This window comes from Pseudopipra pipra, chromosome 11, assembly GCF_036250125.1.
Source record: "Pseudopipra pipra isolate bDixPip1 chromosome 11, bDixPip1.hap1, whole genome shotgun sequence".
Lineage (NCBI taxonomy): Eukaryota > Metazoa > Chordata > Aves > Passeriformes > Pipridae > Pseudopipra > Pseudopipra pipra.
This window is the reverse complement of record NC_087559.1, coordinates 10,887,555-10,907,052: the sequence shown is the minus strand read 5'-3', so window position 1 is coordinate 10,907,052 and position 19,498 is coordinate 10,887,555. Positions and strand designations below refer to the sequence as shown.

General features: G+C 40.0%; 1 protein-coding gene across 1 annotated transcript; it reads left to right on the top strand.

Moving 5' to 3' along the window:
* Positions 1–1,122: 1,122 nt before the first annotated feature.
* Positions 1,123–19,043, top strand: TXNRD3 (thioredoxin reductase 3). Its single transcript, XM_064667495.1, has 16 exons — positions 1,123–1,318; positions 7,193–7,253; positions 8,837–8,946; positions 9,128–9,241; positions 10,045–10,117; positions 10,945–11,064; positions 11,468–11,610; positions 12,964–13,079; positions 13,189–13,414; positions 13,641–13,733; positions 14,177–14,253; positions 14,540–14,696; positions 14,886–14,993; positions 15,870–15,965; positions 17,394–17,528; positions 17,816–19,043. Exons 1-16 carry the CDS (start codon positions 1,193–1,195, stop codon positions 17,876–17,878), a joined length of 1,818 nt encoding a protein of 605 aa, XP_064523565.1. The 5' UTR covers positions 1,123–1,192; the 3' UTR covers positions 17,879–19,043.
* The last annotated feature ends 455 nt before the right edge of the window (positions 19,044–19,498 follow it).

The window sequence follows — 19,498 nt, the reverse complement described above, 5'->3', positions numbered from 1 at the left end:
TCACGCAGAAGGCTGCAAGGTTTGATTTAGTACCACGAGTGAAGTTCTTGGATGTTGCACCAGGACAACCCCTTATGATCGCTCACAGAAAGCTGTTGCAGCAATGGGCAAACACGGGGCTGCTCTGCAGGGAGATGACCGAGTTCTTGAGATCTCGGCACCCTGCCTGGCACTCCCCAGCCAAAACCCTGCCGAAGCAGAGCAGTAACCACACAGGATTCCTCCTGTGCCCCGATACAGGATCTTTCCATTGTTCTGGCCAGGAAACATCCCCTTCCAGCTTTCGGTCCTGACAATTACTAGGATTCTTGGGAAGAGAACAGTCTGCAATAAGCAGTACCAGATGCTTCAGCATCCCCTTCCTTTAACTTCGGAATGTGTAAGAAGAGGGAACTGTTTTCTACTGACTTGTGTTCTCAAGCCACAATCCATTTTATTACATAATCCATTTTATTATCTGTCCCCGTTGCCCTCCCTGTGTAGAGGACACCCAAGGGGCAGGTGAAGGCAGGGGAGGGAGGCTCCTCCCCCCTTCTAGAAAGCAGCTTTTATCTCCCAGACTTCGCCCTAACTCAGAGGGCACCGAGGGAGGACAAGCCCAGGGGCCCTGGGGCCATCGCCGATTGTTCCAGGCCGGGGCATGGGGCGATCCAGGCCGGACGGTCCGTGAGGAGGGAAAGAACGACCCCCGCGCCAGCCCCAGCTCCAGGCTGTCCCTTCCAGCCGCTCCCTGCTGGCACAGTCCCTTCTCCACAGCCCCGGAGACACAGTAAGATGCCCGAACCCGCGGCCGCCCCGCCCGGCACCGTCCCGGGCCCGGCCCAGCGCTGTCCTCACGCGCCCCGCTCATGCGCGCTCCCACCTCCCTCCTGCTGGCTCATTCCATTCGTTGCAGAGGGGAGGGCGGGTTAAACAGCGCAAGTTTAACACTCTCTAGAGCGCCTTTAGGCGAACAGTAACGCTTCTCCTTCTGACACAAAAGTACTTTTATTACTTTACAACGACTCATAGGGAACGTGGCTGAAATGCAGGGCGGAAAGCCCTTCTCGGCGTGTTGCTCACCCCCGCTCCCTGCGGGTGGGCCGGCCCGGCTCGTCCCCCCGCCCGGCGCGGAAGGGGCGGGGCGCGGCCGAGGGTCAGCGCGGCCGCCGCGGGGAAGGCGCCGCTGCCCGCCCGCCGGAGCCGGCCCGCCATGGCACCGCCGCCGGGACAGACCCCGCTCCCCGACTGGGACGGGCTGAAGCTCCGCGTGCGGACCCTCATCGCCTCCCACCGCGTCATGATCTTCAGCAAGAGCTACTGCCCGTACTGCAACAAGGTGAGGCGGCGGCGGGAGCGGGCTCGGCGCGGTCCCCCCGCGGGCCCTCCTTCCTTCTGGGGTACGTGGGGACACACCTGCTCCGGGAGCGCCCCGGGCAGAGAAGGGAGCGGGGCTGAGCTCAGGCTGTGTGGGGATGGGGTTTGGAGCGTGCAGAGGGTAGCGCTGTGCCCGTTCCTCTGGAGCACCACGTGCCAGCCCTTGGAAACCGCTTACCAGGCGTGAAACGAGGCAAAGATCCCAACTGGCGTCCTTGGTAGTTCTTTTCCCTTTGCCACGCGGGTAGATGGATGTGTGGAGAGTTCTGATCAGCTTCTGTAGCTGCTTCTCGAAGCTCAGGGTGCTGGATGTCTTCCTTTCTCCCTGGAAGTTTGGGTACCACGTTGATGTTCAGCTTGGACAAAGCTGCGTCCCAGGGAAGGGTTGTTTTCTGCTCTTTCTAAATTTCAGGGAGAAGGTTGACTGTATAGCAAGTTTAAGTTCTAAATGCTCGCTATGATGTGTGTTTAAAAAAAAAAAGGCACTCTTGGTTAATTGTGACGTTTAGAGAAAAATATCTTTTTAGCCCTGGTTGCTCATCAATATCACAGGGTGGCTATAACTGCTGAGCCAGAGTAATTAAATAAACCCAGGGCCTTCATTAGAATTTTACAATACCAACACACTGGCCATAGACCATACAGAATGTGGGTGTTTGTAGGCACTGGGATTCTTAGATGTTTACAAAGAGCATGTTATGAAATTTTAGTTAAATCCCACATTGCCATATTTCATGTGACCGTGGTGGGAAAACATAATTGGAACTGTGGGATCGAGTCCTGGTGTTCCTCAACGGAACTGACAACCAGGAAAATACTCTGAAGCCTCACTCCCACGTGTAGGTTGGGTTTAGTTCCGGGAGCTCTTGTGGGGGAGGAAATGGTATGACCCTCTTGTAAAAAACTTATATGAGTATATTGTATCTCACTTAAAACTTAATTGAGGTTTTGGGAAAGGAAACTTCTGTGTATGAGAGGATAAACAAAACCAATGCCTCCTATCTAACTATGCTTTGGTAGATAGTACAGCATATTAGGCAGCTCAAATCCTTCTAAAATTTACTTAACAATTTACTCACTGGAAGTTTTGGTAAATGAAATGTTGGAGTCTTGCTCCAGTCTGGTCCAACTGACAGAAATGTTACCTTCTGTTGTGGAGAAATTCTCTTCTTGAGGACTTCAGTGCTGCCCATTTAGAAATACTTAGTCGTTCCTGTCTGTATTGCCTTGTTTGCTTTTACTGATTATGATTGCAAGTCTTGATGCTCATGGCACTCAGTCCAGTGGTTTTTGAGATCATACAATGGCACTGTAACTTTTTAAGCCTTGGGCCTTTTTCCTTCATCTGTTCCTGGTGGTGCAGTAGGTCTAGACTAAGGCAATGAGCATGAGGGGAAAAAAGACTTAATTGTAGTAATTAAATTCCAGATTGTTTTTTCCTGCATTTGTTCAGACCTTCTTCATTAGGCAGGATTATTTGCTTCAGGGAAGCAGTCAGATATGAGGAATATTATTTTTATTGTCTTGCAAAGGGGAAGAATGAATATTTGGAGTAGGAGGGCCCTCTCTCATGGTCCTTTCTAGGAGGTAGAGTTGAAAGACCTGTTATGAATTTTTGTGAAGGAACAGGTGACAAATGGGCCTGGGGAAAGAGGAGCTGATTGGTAGGCAGATTTCCTTGGCTTATGTTTCTGTTTGGAGTGGAAGAGAAAGGTAATATAATGAAGAAAACTTGTAGCAGAGGTATAGATTGCAGACAGAAAATTAGAAGAAGAAAGTTTGAGAGAATGAAGCCTCACATGAGACATCAAGTGATAAAACAGAGAAATTTCTTCCACACTGTGGGTATTAACAACTCCCACTGAAGAGTTAGAAATTAGTGAAAGGAATGGGAAAACAATGGGTAATGCAGCATTCTTGCTAACTGATCTAGTCTGTAGAATTAATGAAGTGGATATAATTTGAAAGTGTAGTTACAGCTTGGGTACTTAGCCTGTAATCACATAGTTCTGAGTTCTTAAAGACAGATATGAATAGTGTGCATTGTGTCTGTCTTTTACTGTGGATGGCTGTTAGCAATGTGCTTTTGGTAGGATTAATTGAAAAACTGAAGATGATTAGCACAAGTGCAGAGAACACTCATGCTCTAAAAAGGACCTAATTTGGGGGATGGAAAGAATTCTTCATTTCAAATGGAGGTAGCTGTGCTGGAAGAAAATTAAGATTTGTTCTTTTCTTCAGAAACAGCCCTGCAAATAAATTCTGTAAGTGAATTAAATAGTTGATTGTATTCAGTTTAGCTAGTAACATGACTTGGCAATTGTGCAGTTGTTCTTCTGCAAATGCAATTTATTGTTCAATTGGTTTAACAAGACAGTGGTGGAGAGGGGGTGGTGGTAGAATTACTTGTTTGTCATAACAACTTGGCTGTTCTTTAATTTCTTAGCACCCGGAAAAGATACTAAGCAAGATAGAAATGCATGAAGAAAACATAGGTTTTTCTAGCATGAAAAAATGGCAAGTCTGAACACTGTGATATGTTGAAATTTGAGGAGCAACAACTGTGATTGCATAGAAGTTGCTGTTTATTTCAGTTATATTTTATGCTATTACAGATGATGTTCTCAATCCTAGGGAGTTCTGGTCAATTCAGCTGTAGCTATTATGAAATGTGAGCTAATACATGAAACAGCAGACTTAGGACATACCATTACTACTTTTATGGTATGAAGCCTGTTTCAAACCTGCTTAGCTACCCTAGTGACAGCATCTCCAGGAACAGTTTTCTAAAGTTAGGCCAATTTCTCAGTTTTAGAGAAATTATCTACTGCTAAATAATATTTGGAAGTGTTTCTAGTCTATCAATTCTTGTGAAAACCGGAGTTTAGTAGGTAGGTGAGGCCATTGCATTGGTGAGAAGGGAAGTAAATTGTTATATGAGTGACCATGCAACCTAGTATCTCATTCCAGACACTTAAAGAAATTACAGTTTTAGGGTAGGGCTGTATGGAAGAAAATCTGCCAGTATGCTGCTGGAGTTTCCAGCACTGTGTGAGACCAGAATTTCTTCACCTGAGTTTGTATGAGTTTTATTGAGTTAAAAGTTTTCAGTGGATTTTTTTTTTCATTAGTTGATCTAATAGCTTCTTTGATTTCCTTTTAATTTTGGCTTGTACAGTGTTGGGTTCTCTGGTTATGCTCCATAGGGAGGTTTACTTTTCATTTCAAAATTGTTTTCTGGAAAAAGCAGTTGTTGCTGAGTGCTCCAGTGAGTATTTCTGAGAAATCATTTCCTCTTCACCTTATCTAGATATTACTCATGATTAGTGTATGTTTATCTTTCTACTACTAATCATTTCCTTTTCCAAACTGAAGTAATCTATTATCTCTTGCATGCATTGAAGATTTTGTAACTGCTCAAATGCTTGTTACTGTTCTTTCTTTCAGTTTCATTAGCACAAGTATAATCTATTCATAAGTATGAAGTGCAATAGCTACTTCTAATCAGGATGCTGACTTCTGTTCTCTACATATCTTCAGTAGAGAATAAAGGTGGCCTAAATGCCTTAAATCTGTCCTTTCTTGAGTGTAATCCTTTCTTGTTATACTAATGTTCTGTCCTGTCCTCCCTCCTGCCAGCTGCTGTTGCAATGTTTTGGTAAAGTTTTTAAAAAAAACAAAAACAAACAAACTAGTGGAATCTTGCCTGTTACTCTGCTACTTTGCTGCAAACTAGACTAGCAGCCAAGTAGCTAATTTTGTGACTTCCCTCCAGATTCTTAACTTACCACATCCTAGTAGTAATCTCTTTAAGTTCTGCTTTTTTAGATCTTTCATGGCATTCAGCTTGGGCTTAATAGCGGCAGATGCAGAGTGGAGGTCTGGAGCAGTTCCACTGCTGTTTTCTTTTCGTTCAGCCTATAGCCATAATCATTCCAGGAAGCAAGCCTGAAGGTAATGGGGAGCTTAGGACCAAAGTTTTTAGGTCACCTAGATGGGTAGAGGACTAAGTGTCTCACACACTGGATGTGTGAAGGAGGAACTCAGTTTGTTGAACCTTAAGAAGGCTGAGGAGGAATTTTAGTTACTGTCCTCAGCTGTCAAGATGACCAGACTCTTCTCAGAGTTGAGGAGTGAAAGGATAAGGACCAATAGACATAAGTTGCAGTGGGAGATACTCCAATGAGATCAAAGCTCTTTACTGTGAGGATGGTCAAACACTGAACCAACCCAGAGATGTTCTGGTGTCTCTGTCCTTGTGGATGTTCAGAATGAGAGGACAGTGCTTAAGCAATGTGATCAGCGTTTGCATTTTGGCTCTGCTTTGAGCAGGGAGTTGGAACAGATGACCTGCAAAGGTCCCTTACAACTTCAATTATTCTATAACTGTAGAACCAATACAATCAATTGTACAAGCAGAGCTTATTTTTGTATGTTGTGGTTGATACATGATAGGGTAAGAAGCTCACTATGTGGTTGGTACAGAATACAAAATCTTCCTGTTTGTATAAAGCTGAAACTTTGTCAGAAAGCACTGGAATACTCAGTCTTCAGCATAGTAACAGCATGGATCACAGCAACATTAAAAACGTTTTTATTCATCATGTGCTTGACATCTTTAAACTTATTCTAATAATCTTGTGACTCAGCGTACTCTTAATGAAGCACTGTCAGTAAATTTGAGGTTCATCAGAAAGCTGGTTGTAAAATGTTCAGACTCCATGCTGGCAAGTGGATCCATCATACAGGCATTTAGTGATTCTTGCTAGAGCTGTTTTCACATTCAAATAATTATGCTTAAAGCAGATTTATTTTTTTAACGCATAGTCTTACAATATTTATTTGCACAGGCATGTCTGCAAATTATATTTAAAAGGAGTAAATACTGCTGTATGTAATACATCCTGTGCTGTGAGGTATGGAATAGAATCATAGAATCAGCTGGGTTGGAAGGGACCTCCAAGATCATCAAGTCCAACCCTTGATCCACTACTGCTGTGGTTACCAGACCATGGTATTGATGCCACATCCAGTCTCATCTAAAAACCTCCAGGGACAGAGAATCCACCACTTCCCTGGGCAGCCCGTTCCAATGCCTGATTGCCCTTTCTGTAAAGAATTTCTTCCTAATATCTAACCTAAGCCTCCCCTGGCACAGCTTAAGACCATCCCCTCTTGTCTTGCTGGTAGTTGCCTGGGAGATGGCATTGTCCTTCTGGAAAGACAATTCACAATTTGAATACTGAGAGTTTAAGGAATAATGCTACTGTAAAAATCTTGTTTCTAAAAGGCTGCCTGGTTTGAATCTGGTAATGGTACACTCTGTCCATCCAGAACTGAGGTTAGAAAAACACCCAGTTGAGTACACTTGGAAAGTATTACAATCTTCTGCAGCTTTTTGTAATGCCAGATTTTTTTTTATTTTCTTGAGAATGTTTTGTTTTGCATGGTATCCTATACTCCCTTCTGCTTTCTTTTTTTCTGTAATACTACCAAAGAATCTTGCTGCTGCTTTATCTCTTTGTTTTTCCACATGGCAGCCACTTGCATGGCTTTTGGTATGTCAGGGATGCAGGAGTCTGCAGCTAAGGAAACTGTGTGTAGAAACTTTTCCTTAGGTAATGAAACTTGTCTCGGAAAGTTAAATAGCCTGGCTTTAAGTGCAAAACATAAAGTAGTGCCAAACTCTAGCAAAGCTACATAGAGCCCAGCCCTCAGAGCATAGTGACTGAGACTTGGAGGTTCCCTGTGTATGTTCAACAGTCAGTTTTACCCTGAGCTGAGTGTCAGATGTTGAGAAAGCTTTGCACTGGCCTCGTGTCTGTTTGTGTTGCAGGTGAAGGAACTCTTCCGCTCCATGCGTGTGGAGTACTATGCTTTGGAGCTTGATGTGACTGGTGAGTAGGAGAAAGAAAATCCAGCACGTGCTGTTTAATGTAACTAAAAATGGATGACTGTGCATGATTCCTTAAGCTGTCTTGAACTAACCAAAGGATGTATAAAAACAATTAAAATATATTTTAATATGTGCAGAGATAGAAGTACTTAGTCTTCAGTGTGGATTTTAAAAAAGGATGTGTTTTTAGTAGAACTGAAATTTTTTTAACTGTAAAAATGAGCAATTGATAGAGGATGTGAGATCTGATTTCTCTACAAGGAGCTCTGTCTTTTGGGAAAAAGCCTGTGGTATTATTTCCTATTTCTGTTTCTGTTGTGGCTTTGGATGAGTTGTTAATGTTTGACTTGGTATTTGGGTGACCTTCATTGGGAAAGTTGCTGAGTCACTGCGAGAAAGGGAAAATATAGTACCTTGGCTGCTGCTAGTTTGAGGTGGGGTTTTTTTAAAGTCCAAGCTGCTTTAGTTTTAGGATATGTGCAGTGCCTTATGCATATATGTACAGAGTGCATGTAGATTTGAATGTAGTTTTAGGAACAAGTAGTTTCTTGCATGATTCTTAGTAAACTCTTAGTTGCACTGTTTGTAAGCTGTTGAATATGTATTATCAATTTTTTTTCTGTACAAAACTTAAGTTTCCAATTTTTTTTTTCTCTAAAGTTCTAATGCCTTTTTGAAGTGTTTTTGTCTCAATGTTTGGGAGAAATGTACGTGTTTATTCATTTCTTCATAGTTTTTACTTTTTATTCAATTTGTGGTACTGTGAAGTAATTATAGCCCAAGATATGCAAAGTACAATGCACAACCCTTTTTTATTTTTTTTACCCTGGAATTCCTCATAATTAATAATGTATTTCCCTTGCAATTGCTCAGATTACTGATACGAAATAGATGGGGTCTTGCAATAAAAAGATTTTAGTCAAAGTGATTTCTGTAAATGCTCATTCTCACATTTACTGCCAAGAGATCCAAATTGAGCCTGTGTGTAGGTACTAATGATTCAGATGACAAGTCAGGTCAAGCAATGATCATTTTAAAACTGGAAAGTTTAAGACATTGTGGTGGGTAGAAAAAGTCTGAAGGTAGCTTTAGGGTAAGTAAAAAAGCATGTTCATACTTCCCTTCTCCATATTCTCATAATTCAGAGCTGCTGGGCAAAATTATGTGCATGGATACAGAACACGCTCCAAAACCAGACAGCTCTCAAGAAAGAAAAGCTGTCTGTGTGATCTCCTGTGATAGCTGGAAAAGAATTTTTGTGTAGTACTAAGTGTGACACTGTCAGGAAGAGATCAATAAGAATCCAGGAAATACAAGGACTAAACTCTTATTACTTTAACTTCATTCTGTAGAATTATGGCTTGAAACACCAGTATAACCTCTGTATGTAAGCATGCTCTTTTGACAAGTAGTTTCTGAAGACTTGCTTATGTTCAGGAAACCTGCAAATGTGATGTTTATAATAGAATTGTTTTCTTGGCAGGCCTATGGTGTATCACAGTCCAAACCTTTAATACTTCAGATTGTTTTAAAAGCTCTCTTCCTGAAAATTGTTCATAATGTACCCGTTCCTTTTATTCTTAGATGATGGGGCCAGTATTCAGCAAGTGTTGGCAGAGTTAACTAATCAGAGGACAGTGCCTAATGTATTTGTCAATGGAACTCACATAGGTGGCTGTGATGCAACATTCCAGGTAACTTAACTTTAAAAATCAGATAGAAGTAGACAAGACTGAGTGAATTTGCTGTTTGATCATAGTTAAATTTTGTGTGACCTATTAGACTGGGTGTTCTAGCTCAGAGGAATCAATGTGACTCAGCTGCCGTTTGCTCAAAAATGTGTGTGCTAATTTGATTTTTTTTTTTTCCTCTCAGGCTTATCAGGATGGATCACTGCAGAAACTTCTTGGGGATAGCAAAGATACAGAACCCTATGAATATGACCTCATTATCATTGGTGGTGGCTCAGGTGGACTTGCATGTTCCAAGGTATGTCATGAAAATTTCATTAAAGAGCAGGTTGTATGTAAAACTTCTTCAAAAGCTAATCTCTCAATTATATTACTATAAAACAGTGTATATTTGGATGAGTATTACTGTTCAACTTGTTAATTAATGAACCAGTAGTGGTGCTCACTCAGGAGATAATGATCTGTGTGGACCAGTTTCTAGCCAATGTCTATTCAGGTCTTGATCCTAATAGTAGGTTTTAGTTTTCTGGCTGAGGGTGGAACCATATGTTTTTTAAGTACCTTTTCATGTGTAATACACAGGCACTTTAACACTTCCAGACAGTAATCTGGAAAACTTAAAGGCTACTCTTGAAGACTTTTAACACTTTAGCATACAGAATCATCAATCCCTGAAATGAAGTGCTTTGAGCTGTCACTTCTTGTCATCCATGAACATGCCCAGTCAATCCCGCCCTCCTAAGGGAAAAGAGACCTAACAGCATAAATATTTCTTTGGGTGAGGTAGAAGAGTATCATAGGCTCATAAGTCCATCTCTTACCTTTTTCAGGTCATGGGTTTTAACAGCATAGGATGATGTGGATGCAGCATTGAACATATAAGCAGACATTCAAAGTTTGGAAGAAAGTAATAGTTTCTGAGGGATTTCAGTTTTTGTCTAGTGAAGGAGATAAAAGATATGATATGATATATGATAATGAGACTAACTAGTAAAGATAGTAAAGAAGCCTTCTATTAGTGCTGAGTGTATCATGAACATAAATGACTGGACAGGCCTTCTTGGTTGAGTAGCACTGACTGGTTATTTCCATCTTTTGTAGGAAGCCGCTGCCTTGGGAAAGAAAGTAATGGTATTGGATTATGTTGTTCCAACACCTCTTGGAACCACGTGGGGTAAGCTTCTGTTATCATGTATTTTATGATGCTCAAGTACCAGTGATACATACTGAATGTTATATATTATGGATTTGTGCTCTTAGAAATTGAGGCTAAATTCCTGTCATTCTGGTACGCAGATAACAAAAGGAGTTGTTTTCCTGACATGCCTGCTGCCTTTCTGGATAGTTCTTGCTGTTTTGTGCATTGCTAACTCTGTTCTTTGTCAAATGTTCTAGTTTTGATCACTTTCAAATAGTGTCTGGGTGGTGTGTGTTCACTGGTTCTATTTTGTGGACAACTGCCTTTAGAACAGTGACTACATGCCTATATATGTCTCACCTTTCCATAATTAAAGACACTTGCTATCTGACCTTATTAGTGATATTGGAAGTTTAGAATGAGTGAGGAGCTTCATTGGTGGAATTTTATTGAGTTGAGGAATGAATGTGCTTTTGTAGCTGCTATGTCAAACACATACATGTTTCAAATTCCTCATAATAGCTGATACTAAACTCTAGGAACTCTGGGCTTTCTGCCTTGCTTTCTTGCCAACTTGACCAAAATCTTAAGCACTGTGGAATAAGTAACCTGGGTCTGTGTTTAAGATATACTGTACCCATCTTGGTTCAGTGAGTCTGGTCACTTCTTAAACTGAATCCAAATTTATAAGCTTAGTGTGCTCATTGTATTTTAAAATGTCGCTTGCAACAGAAATTTCATGTTACTTGTGTGACTATAGCAAACTTCACCAACTGATATATGGGTGATTATATAAAGCACATAATAGGAAAAGCATAAATGTCCTGTTTTTGGAAACAATAACGTGGTTCTTTCCATCTTAGGACTTGGTGGCACGTGTGTAAATGTAGGTTGCATTCCTAAGAAGCTAATGCATCAAGCAGCACTTCTGGGCCAGGCACTCCAAGATTCAAGGAAATACGGGTGGCAATATGAAGAACAAGGTTAGTAAGAACAGGGAGGGCAGCCTGAGACTGTACAGATGAGATGCTGAGCTCAAGACCGTTCTTGTACTTTGGACTCAGTAAATTAGAAGCAGAATTCAGTAGTTTTCTTAGGTGAATCAGAAGGCATCCTTGTTCTTGAGTCATAAAAATCTTTAGGGTTGAAAGTTAATTGTGTTTTGCTCCCTATATTATCTGAAATAAATGAAAGAACTTCTAGAATGCTCTTATTTCAGATAGTAGCAAGTCAAGTAAATATTAGCATAGTAGAACAAGACCTTAATAATTATCCTCATTACTGATAATGGTGTTTTCTTAGCATGATATATAGCGAATAAGGTTTTTTTTTAAGGGTTTGTTGCACTTTTATTTCTTTAAATATGAAATTAATGTCTTATTTCAGTTAAACACAACTGGGAGATCATGGTAGAAGCAATTCAGAACTACATTGGTTCTTTAAACTGGGGCTATCGAGTGTCCTTGAGAGAAAAGTCTGTGACATACCTCAATTCTTACGGAGAATTCGTTGAACCACACAAAATTAAGGTATGCACTGCATTTAAAAGACTTAATTGGGAGGAAAAACTTATGTTCTAAAACTGCCTTTTGAAATCCAGCACAGAAAAGGCTTCATCTTAACATTACCAGCTTAGGTCAACTGAAGTTAAAATCTCATTTGTGAAATAAATTATTGATTTAAATAATTATTGTACTTTAGTACATTCCACAGTGTTTGCAAACCTAGTAACTGTTACATAAGAGTAATGTGGATATCTTTAAACCTGTGTCTTGCAATAATAGAGTAAGGTGGTCTCAGTCTCTAACTTCATGACTGAGTTCAGCAGCCTGAGTGAGGAGGGGAAAAAAAGAATAGCTTTAGCTGTATGATTTTGCAACTTGGAAAACCTTCATACTAAAGCATAAAAACTATTGAAATTAAATTCAGATTAAGCACTTGCGTAACAGCACTGCTGGAACCTTATGCTGTATCAGCATACAAATTAAACTGTCAGTTTTGCAAGACAAAGCATGTGCTGGCAATCTTGCTGTACAGTAGCAAGGTTAACCTAGAAAAGTGCATATTGAAGGCAACTGTAGTGTTCAGTGGGTGTAATTGTCTGTTTTCAATATCAAGGCTGAACTGCAAGTGTTTCAAACCCAGAGACCAGCAGTGAAAGATAGTAGTGTGTTCAATGTACCTCATGTACCAAGTGTTGTAGTGTCCAGGCATGCAGGTCATCTACTTAAGTGTCCTTAGTCAATAAATGAAGTAGAAAAGAAAGATTTCCAGCAGGAGGTTGGACTAGATGACCTCCTGAGGTCTTTTCCAACCTGAATTATCTGTTGACTCAATAGGGGGGAAGTTTCCCTTTGTCTGTGTTGGAAAATAACTAAAGAGCAAGAATGAAGGTCAGATTTTGGGAGAGAAAGACCAGGGGTCTCTAGAGGTTAAATTAGTTTGAATTCACTTAAGGTTGGATCTTAGGCTCTCTGAAATCATGCAACTAGTTTAATTTTTTAATTTCTGCATTAGCCTAAGAACTAATTGATATTATTCTGTCATTAGCATTATGTTGGCCTTTTATTGGGAGGGGCAGAGAGGGTCTTAATTTGTTATGACTTTTTATAACCTGAAAGTGAAGTTGTTACAAATAGTTCAATATAAATGAGTAGTTGAAATGGGCAGGATTCAAAAAGTAACTGATTTTATGTGCTCTAATGTGAGAAAAGCCTGATAAAAGTCTGTTGTTTAAACCTTTTGTTCTTCAATGACCTGTGTGGCATCTCTAAATGCATTAGATCTTGTTTTAAACCACTTGTTCTTCATTCTTAAACATATTTTAAAACATATTTTAAAACCTATGAAAAAGACTGTCTTAACTGCATCTTTATCAACAGGCAACTAATAGAAAAGGACAAGTAACCTATCACACAGCAGAGACTTTTGTCCTGGCAACAGGAGAAAGGCCCAGATATCCGGGTATCCCTGGAGATAAAGAATTCTGTATTACAAGGTGAGATTAAAAAGGTATAATAGACTGAACTTTGTCTGCTCTAGTGTTTGCAAAGACAGACAAGCTTGTGTTGGAAGAACCTTGTAACTTGCACTTCTTTTCTTTTCAGCGATGACCTCTTCTCCCTGCCTTACTGTCCTGGCAAAACTCTAGTTGTGGGTGCTTCCTACGTGGCTCTGGAGTGTGCAGGATTTCTTGCTGGTCTAGGTCTGGATGTCACGGTGATGGTGCGTTCCATCCTTCTGCGGGGCTTTGACCAAGAAATGGCCGAAAAAGTAGGTGCTCACATGGAAACACACGGCGTGAAGTTCATCAGGAAGTTTGTACCTGTTCAGGCAAGTGCTTTCTTTAGGTTTCCTCTCTCCACACAGGGTTACTTTGAACAGCGCACGTAAAATGCAGGTGTTGTCTGGGAAGGCTTTGGCTCTCTGCAGAAATAAATGTTTTACGAGGCTAAGCCGTTTTACTGTTGAGTGATAGATTAGTAGGTCAAGGCTTGAAGTGACAGTGTAAATGATCTCTGCTCTGTGGGTCGTTCTAAGCTTACAATAATTTGCACAGGTTGAACAGCTGGAGCAAGGCATGCCGGGAAGGCTGAAAGTGACGGCGAAGTCTACTGAGGGAGCGGAAATCTTTGAAGGAGAATATAACACTGTAAGCATTTCTGGCTTTGAAATAACTGAATATAGATACGTGTGAAAATGTACAAAAATACTTTTTTCTTGAGCAACTTTTAAAGGGAAATTCTGCTTGAAAAATCTAAATTACTGGTGTAAAAAAAATATGTGAAAATTCAATATTCATCTTCATTTGAACCCTGTCTGCAGAATTGGTGAAAGAAACTTTGTGCCTGGAATTTAGTTCATATGAACAGTTGCTTCTGGTTTTGTTCTGAAAGTACTGTTTTGCTGTTTGTTGCATCTCTGAAACAAGTTGCACATGGGGAAGACTGAACTGTTGGTGGCTTCTGAAAAAAATTTTGAAAAAGTCACTTCATTCATACGCTTCAGTTTTTTCAGTAGAAGACCAAAGGAAGTGTTATGTTATGCTTCTCTTGCATGAAGTTATTGTATTTAATTTTGGGTTTTGTTTTTTAGGTTTTGATAGCCATTGGTCGTGACTCATGTACCAGAAATATTGGTTTAGACACGATTGGTGTCAAAATCAATGAGAAGTGAGTATTGCTCAACTCCCTTAAACCACTGAATGCAAGGATTTTTTAACTCTTTAACAATACCTACTGGTACTGATGGATTTTTATTTTTTTTTAATGGTCTTATACCTGGCATTTATGTGAACCTTTAAAACCTTTTTTGAAGTGAAAAAAGGCATAAGCATATTTAATAAAATGTGCTCAGTAGTTGGAATAACACCTTTGTGGCAGAGCTTCTCCCCTCTGTTTTTTTGCCGAGCCCTGAGGAGGGTTGTAATACTGAATTCTGTTCTCTTCTGTTTTAAAGGAATGGGAAAGTACCTGTAAATGATGAAGAACAAACCAATGTGCCTTATGTTTATGCTATTGGGGATATCTTGGAGGGAAAGCTTGAACTTACCCCGGTTGCCATTCAGGCAGGGAGACTGCTGGCCCGCAGGCTGTATGGGGGTAGTTCCAGAAAGGTAAAGCTGTAAGCATACATCTTCAGCTTATTTCTATGCCTTTTGCCTCAAAATTGCATGAGTTGATTTGTCCACTTGTCTGTGGGCTCTGCAAGTGTTTTGTAAAAAAGAAAAAAAGTGCTAATACAACTTTTTCTGTTACGAAATGTACAGAACTTGTATAGTCTAAATATGATTTTTTATTTTTAGTGTGACTATATCAACGTACCAACGACAGTGTTTACTCCTTTAGAGTATGGCAGCTGTGGGTTTCCTGAAGAAAGAGCCATAGAAGAATTTGGAAAGGAGAACTTGGAGGTAAGAGCATTCAAGAATCACTTAACTTGTAGCTTGAGAGTATTTTTCTTGGGCCTTGCTGCTTTACTCCCAAGGCATAGTGTTAAAACAAGATTAGAAGGTTAGCAAGATAGGTAGAACTGTTTTGGCAGTGTTTTCATCTGGCTAATAAGATACTGAATTCACAGAAACCCAGGACTGGACTTAATACCATTAGAATTGCACGTAGCTGTTTGCAGGCTGCTGAGAAGTATTTGACCTCAGGAGGCCAAACCTGGGTTGCAAAACTGTCGTCATGAATTAAAGACTTTCTGCTGAAGTATACCAAACCCCTGAGGTGAACTGGCTGTTTTCTGCTGATTCTCTATACTTGAATTGGGAATCAGTTTTTTCCTGACCTTATCATATGGCTGTAGAAGTGTTGGGCATAACTTCCACGTTCTACAGTAATTTCCAGCTTCTGCACTTCCCTGGGGGGTTTCGTTGAAGCTGCTTACATGCCTTGTGTTTAACTCTTTATGTCTTTGAAATCACTTGGCATTATTTAACTCCTGCTGTTAACTATTCTGCAGAATAGGTTTAAACTTACAGTAACTGGTTATTAACTTTACACTTCTCTTTCTAGAAGTACGATCTTAAATCCTGTGTATCTGTTGCTGTTTTAATCAAGTATTTAAACAGAGGTACATGGTTTGAGTCAAGTCTTCTGCTGACTTTTGGAGGATGGCCTCTGTGGGCTGGATGAAACAGAACTTGCTGTCTTGTCTAGTTTATGTAATAAACATTTAGTGGGCTTAATGTCAAACCACCTATTTATAAAGATACTAAAAACTAGAATAATGTCTGACTGAATTAATTTGTGAAATTCTAATGCTCTTTTTCTTGTCATTCTCCCAGGTTTATCACAGTTTGTTCTGGCCACTTGAATGGACAGTACCAGGCAGAGATAACAATACCTGTTATGCAAAGATTATCTGCAATAAACAGGACAATGTAAGTAGTAGACTGGAATGGATATGCTGAGTGTATTCTTGAAATCTTTTTAGACAGGCCAAAAGACTAAGATCTTTTATTTGACCTGCCTGAGGCCAGCTCTACCCAATCTGTTAACATAAGTAATTGTTTTAAAAGGGCTGATCAATTTGGAGGGAGCTGATGGTTTTGTTTAGGGTTTTGCATTTTTCTTTGTTTAGCAACTGTTTGAGCAAATGGTGGCTTTGTACATTACGAAACTTCACCCTGAATTCTTATTTGATAGATTTGTGAAGAAATTTGCCAGAGTTTTTCTTCCAAGTGAGTTTTGAGTAACTGTGCCACCTGGTGTCTTGCTTTAGATTTCTGGACCTTATGGTTTTTGTCCCTTGAGAAGTGTAGTTTTGCATGTTTCATAGAAACTTGGAAAATATGTGGTTGGTCCTTGAAAACTGATGAGATACAGGAATTTTCAGTGATTAGCAGGTTCTTGTTGTGGCAAAAGTGCCAATACTGTCTGTACTGTCTGATACTTTTTCCCAAAGCTATCTGGGAGAACAGACAAAGAAGGAATTAATATGAAACAGCATGACTTTTAAACTAAGAGGAAGTAAGCCTCATTCTTTTTCTAATTAGTCCACCTAACACTTTCTCAAAGACTGCAAAAAGGCTCAAAGTTCTGATTTATTGGAGCGTCATTGGAAATAATCCTAATTAAAATAACGCAATGGAAGGAGGGACTTTATTTAGATTTTATATTAAAGGTTTTTTTCCTAGGATGCTGAAGGAGAATGTAAGGTAAATAGTGTATTAAAGTTACTCATTGTGAAGAATTTGCATCCTCTCTTGCAAATCATGGCCAGACGTGAAGGTGTAGGAACATCCTGGGAAAATGTTTTAAAACACAGCTTGTATGCCTCTTGATAGACAATTCAGGAAACAAATTGAAACAAACCACACCCATTTTTAACTTGTAGCCTACTGCCATCAGTCTAGATCTGGCTAAAGACAAAGTTCAACCCTATGTTTTCTTTTTTTTCTCTTGTTAACTGCTTGGGGAGGGAGGGAACAGCCAGTGAAAGCTCTCCAATATAAACAGTGTAAAATCTGACCTAATTTCAACATCAATAAATAATATTAAATCTGAATGTACTTAAGATACTGTATATAAAATCATTAAAACAATTGATAAAACTAGAATGTATTCAGTTTTACACAGTATCTTTGATTAAGTGCTGAGTAATCATTTTAAAACTTATTTCATTGTGCTACACTGGACTGGAAAGAACTGCAGATCTACTTCATTTAAGTAGTTAATTTTTTGTTAAAGGCTCTGCTATTGACCTGCTTCCATAACATACATTTCTAGTGCAGTGGGAGTTACATACTAGAGCTTTTGTTGCACTTTGCCTTGTACTAACTCATGTTCTTCTCTCATGTGTTGTAAAGAATCGTGTGATAGGACTTCATGTTCTTGGGCCCAATGCTGGTGAAGTGACCCAAGGTTTTGCTGCTGCAATAAAATGTGGTCTCACCAAAGAACTGCTTGATGAAACAATTGGTATCCATCCTACTTGTGCAGAGGTAAGGAAGGGTCAAGGCACAGCTCGATTTAAAAACTGCTTTTGAAGACCATTTAGATGCAAGGAAAAACAACAACATTGTGTTTTGAGGTTTATTTAGTATTTGTTTAGCTCCTAACCATAAGATACTGACATGTGATAGGAAACATGTTAATTGTGCACTACAACCTGTTTTCTGTTTTAGTAGTTCAAAGAAATGTAGCATTGTTACTTTACAAGAGGAGACCAATAGCCATGTGGATGATAATGGTAAATAAGTAAATAAGCAGTTCTTTTGATCTGTTACAGGTGTTCACTACAATGGATATTACAAAGGCCTCGGGACAAGACATCACTCAGAAGGGCTGCTGAGGTTAAACCTGCTGTTTTACATGTTTCCATGTTGTTCACACTCGGTTCTGGGGAAGCTCTAATATATCCAACTGCTTTGCAGCAAAGTAAATGTTTGCATCAGTACCACTGTACGTGCTGCAGCTGGGAGTGGTGCCTTGGAGAGCCTTCCTCAGTAAGTTGTGTTGCACGTGGAAACAGTAATGCAGCAGGAAAATCTTGGACTGTAAATCCTGGCTTTGCTTGGAATTAGCACTACGGTGCTTTTTTGACGTTCTAGCTCGGAACCTTCTTGTGAGGTGAGCTACGACTGATGGCTCCATGCAAGGTTGGGAGATCCTTCCTCTAGTCACATGACTGAACTCCTCCTGAAGGAAATTCTTAAATTGCACAATTTAAAACTGATGCTTCTAGGTTCCAGTGTCTTGTACAAATGCTTGAAATAGAAGACAAATATATAATTGAATGATTCTTGCCAACAGTTTACAGTTGACAGATTTATCTTTTTGATGAATTTCGTTATACTTAGTTGTATGTTCAGTTGAGACAAGATGGCACAAATAGAATGCAGTGTTGAGCAGTGCAGTTCAAGCACTAGTCTCCCACCTCAACCAGTCTAAAACTTCAAAGTAGCATGAGACATTCCTGTTGTTCCCATTCATAGTTGTTTGACCTCAGGTGAGGACATGTCTTTAAAAAAATTTGAGTTGTAGGCATCTTGTGTGTCAGGGTTGAAGAGCATAAGCGCAAGACCTTGTCAATTTGCCCAAATCTGGTTTCAACTCTGTAACTTAAAACCTTACAGAACCCACAACTGTAAGTCTGTGCTCTTAAGTGGAGTACTAAAGTCTTTGGGAAGCAGACTCTGCCCCGCTAATACAGTAGGTGCCTGCCCGTGATGGTAGTTAAGCACTGTCTAGAACTGCTTTCTGAATCATGTGTGGCAGCACAGAGCAGTGACCTGGTGTGCTTTGTGTAGTGTTGTGTACAGTCAGTACTCTGAAGCTTTCTTCCACCCCTGGCATACTGTTCTGGGGGAATTGTGCTTGAATTTGGCTCTTAGTTTTGTCCAAAGGGATGTTTTGAAAGACTATTCTGAACATTGTATGATAGTAAACAGTTTTTAACTATTTAATCTGTGATGTACCATGGAATTTGAAGTTCAATAAACAATGAATACAACACACTGTGGTGTCTGACCTCATGGTTTATGTTGCCCAAGATTTTATTGTGCTTCAATTATGTTGTTTATCCCATGCAGTACCAAAACCTCTAGAGTTGTGCATACTGTAATCTTTTAAATGGAGAAACAAGTTGTCTTGTCACACCTGGGGACTTGCTCAAGAAATCCAACATGCTTCTATTTTTGTTATACAGAATTCTCTCTTCTCAGACTAAGAGAACAATTTTATACCACTTCTGTATATTCCAGAAGATCCTAAATACCTATGTTATATCATTTAACTACAACACAGCTCAGAGATGCTCAGTAGAATCTAGTTAGAGTGTGAGCAACAACTCTTGCTGGTGTTCAAATGTAATAACTCTTGGATACTTTAGGTTTAGCTGGGGGGGGCTATAGTACTGAAAAATACTTTCATTTGACTATGAAGACACTGAGCTACTGGTGTTGCTTTGCTG

Bases quoted from the DNA above. Each gene is read 5' to 3' on its own strand.
- TXNRD3 (XM_064667495.1), top strand. From the start codon at position 1,193: ATGGCACCGCCGCCGGGACAGACCCCGCTCCCCGACTGGGACGGGCTG. The intron at 13,415-13,640 runs GCAAGTGCTTTC...TAATTTGCACAG, and splicing joins GGAAGTTTGTACCTGTTCAG to GTTGAACAGCTGGAGCAAGG. The intron at 15,966-17,393 runs GTAAGTAGTAGA...TGTGTTGTAAAG, and splicing joins TCTGCAATAAACAGGACAAT to AATCGTGTGATAGGACTTCA.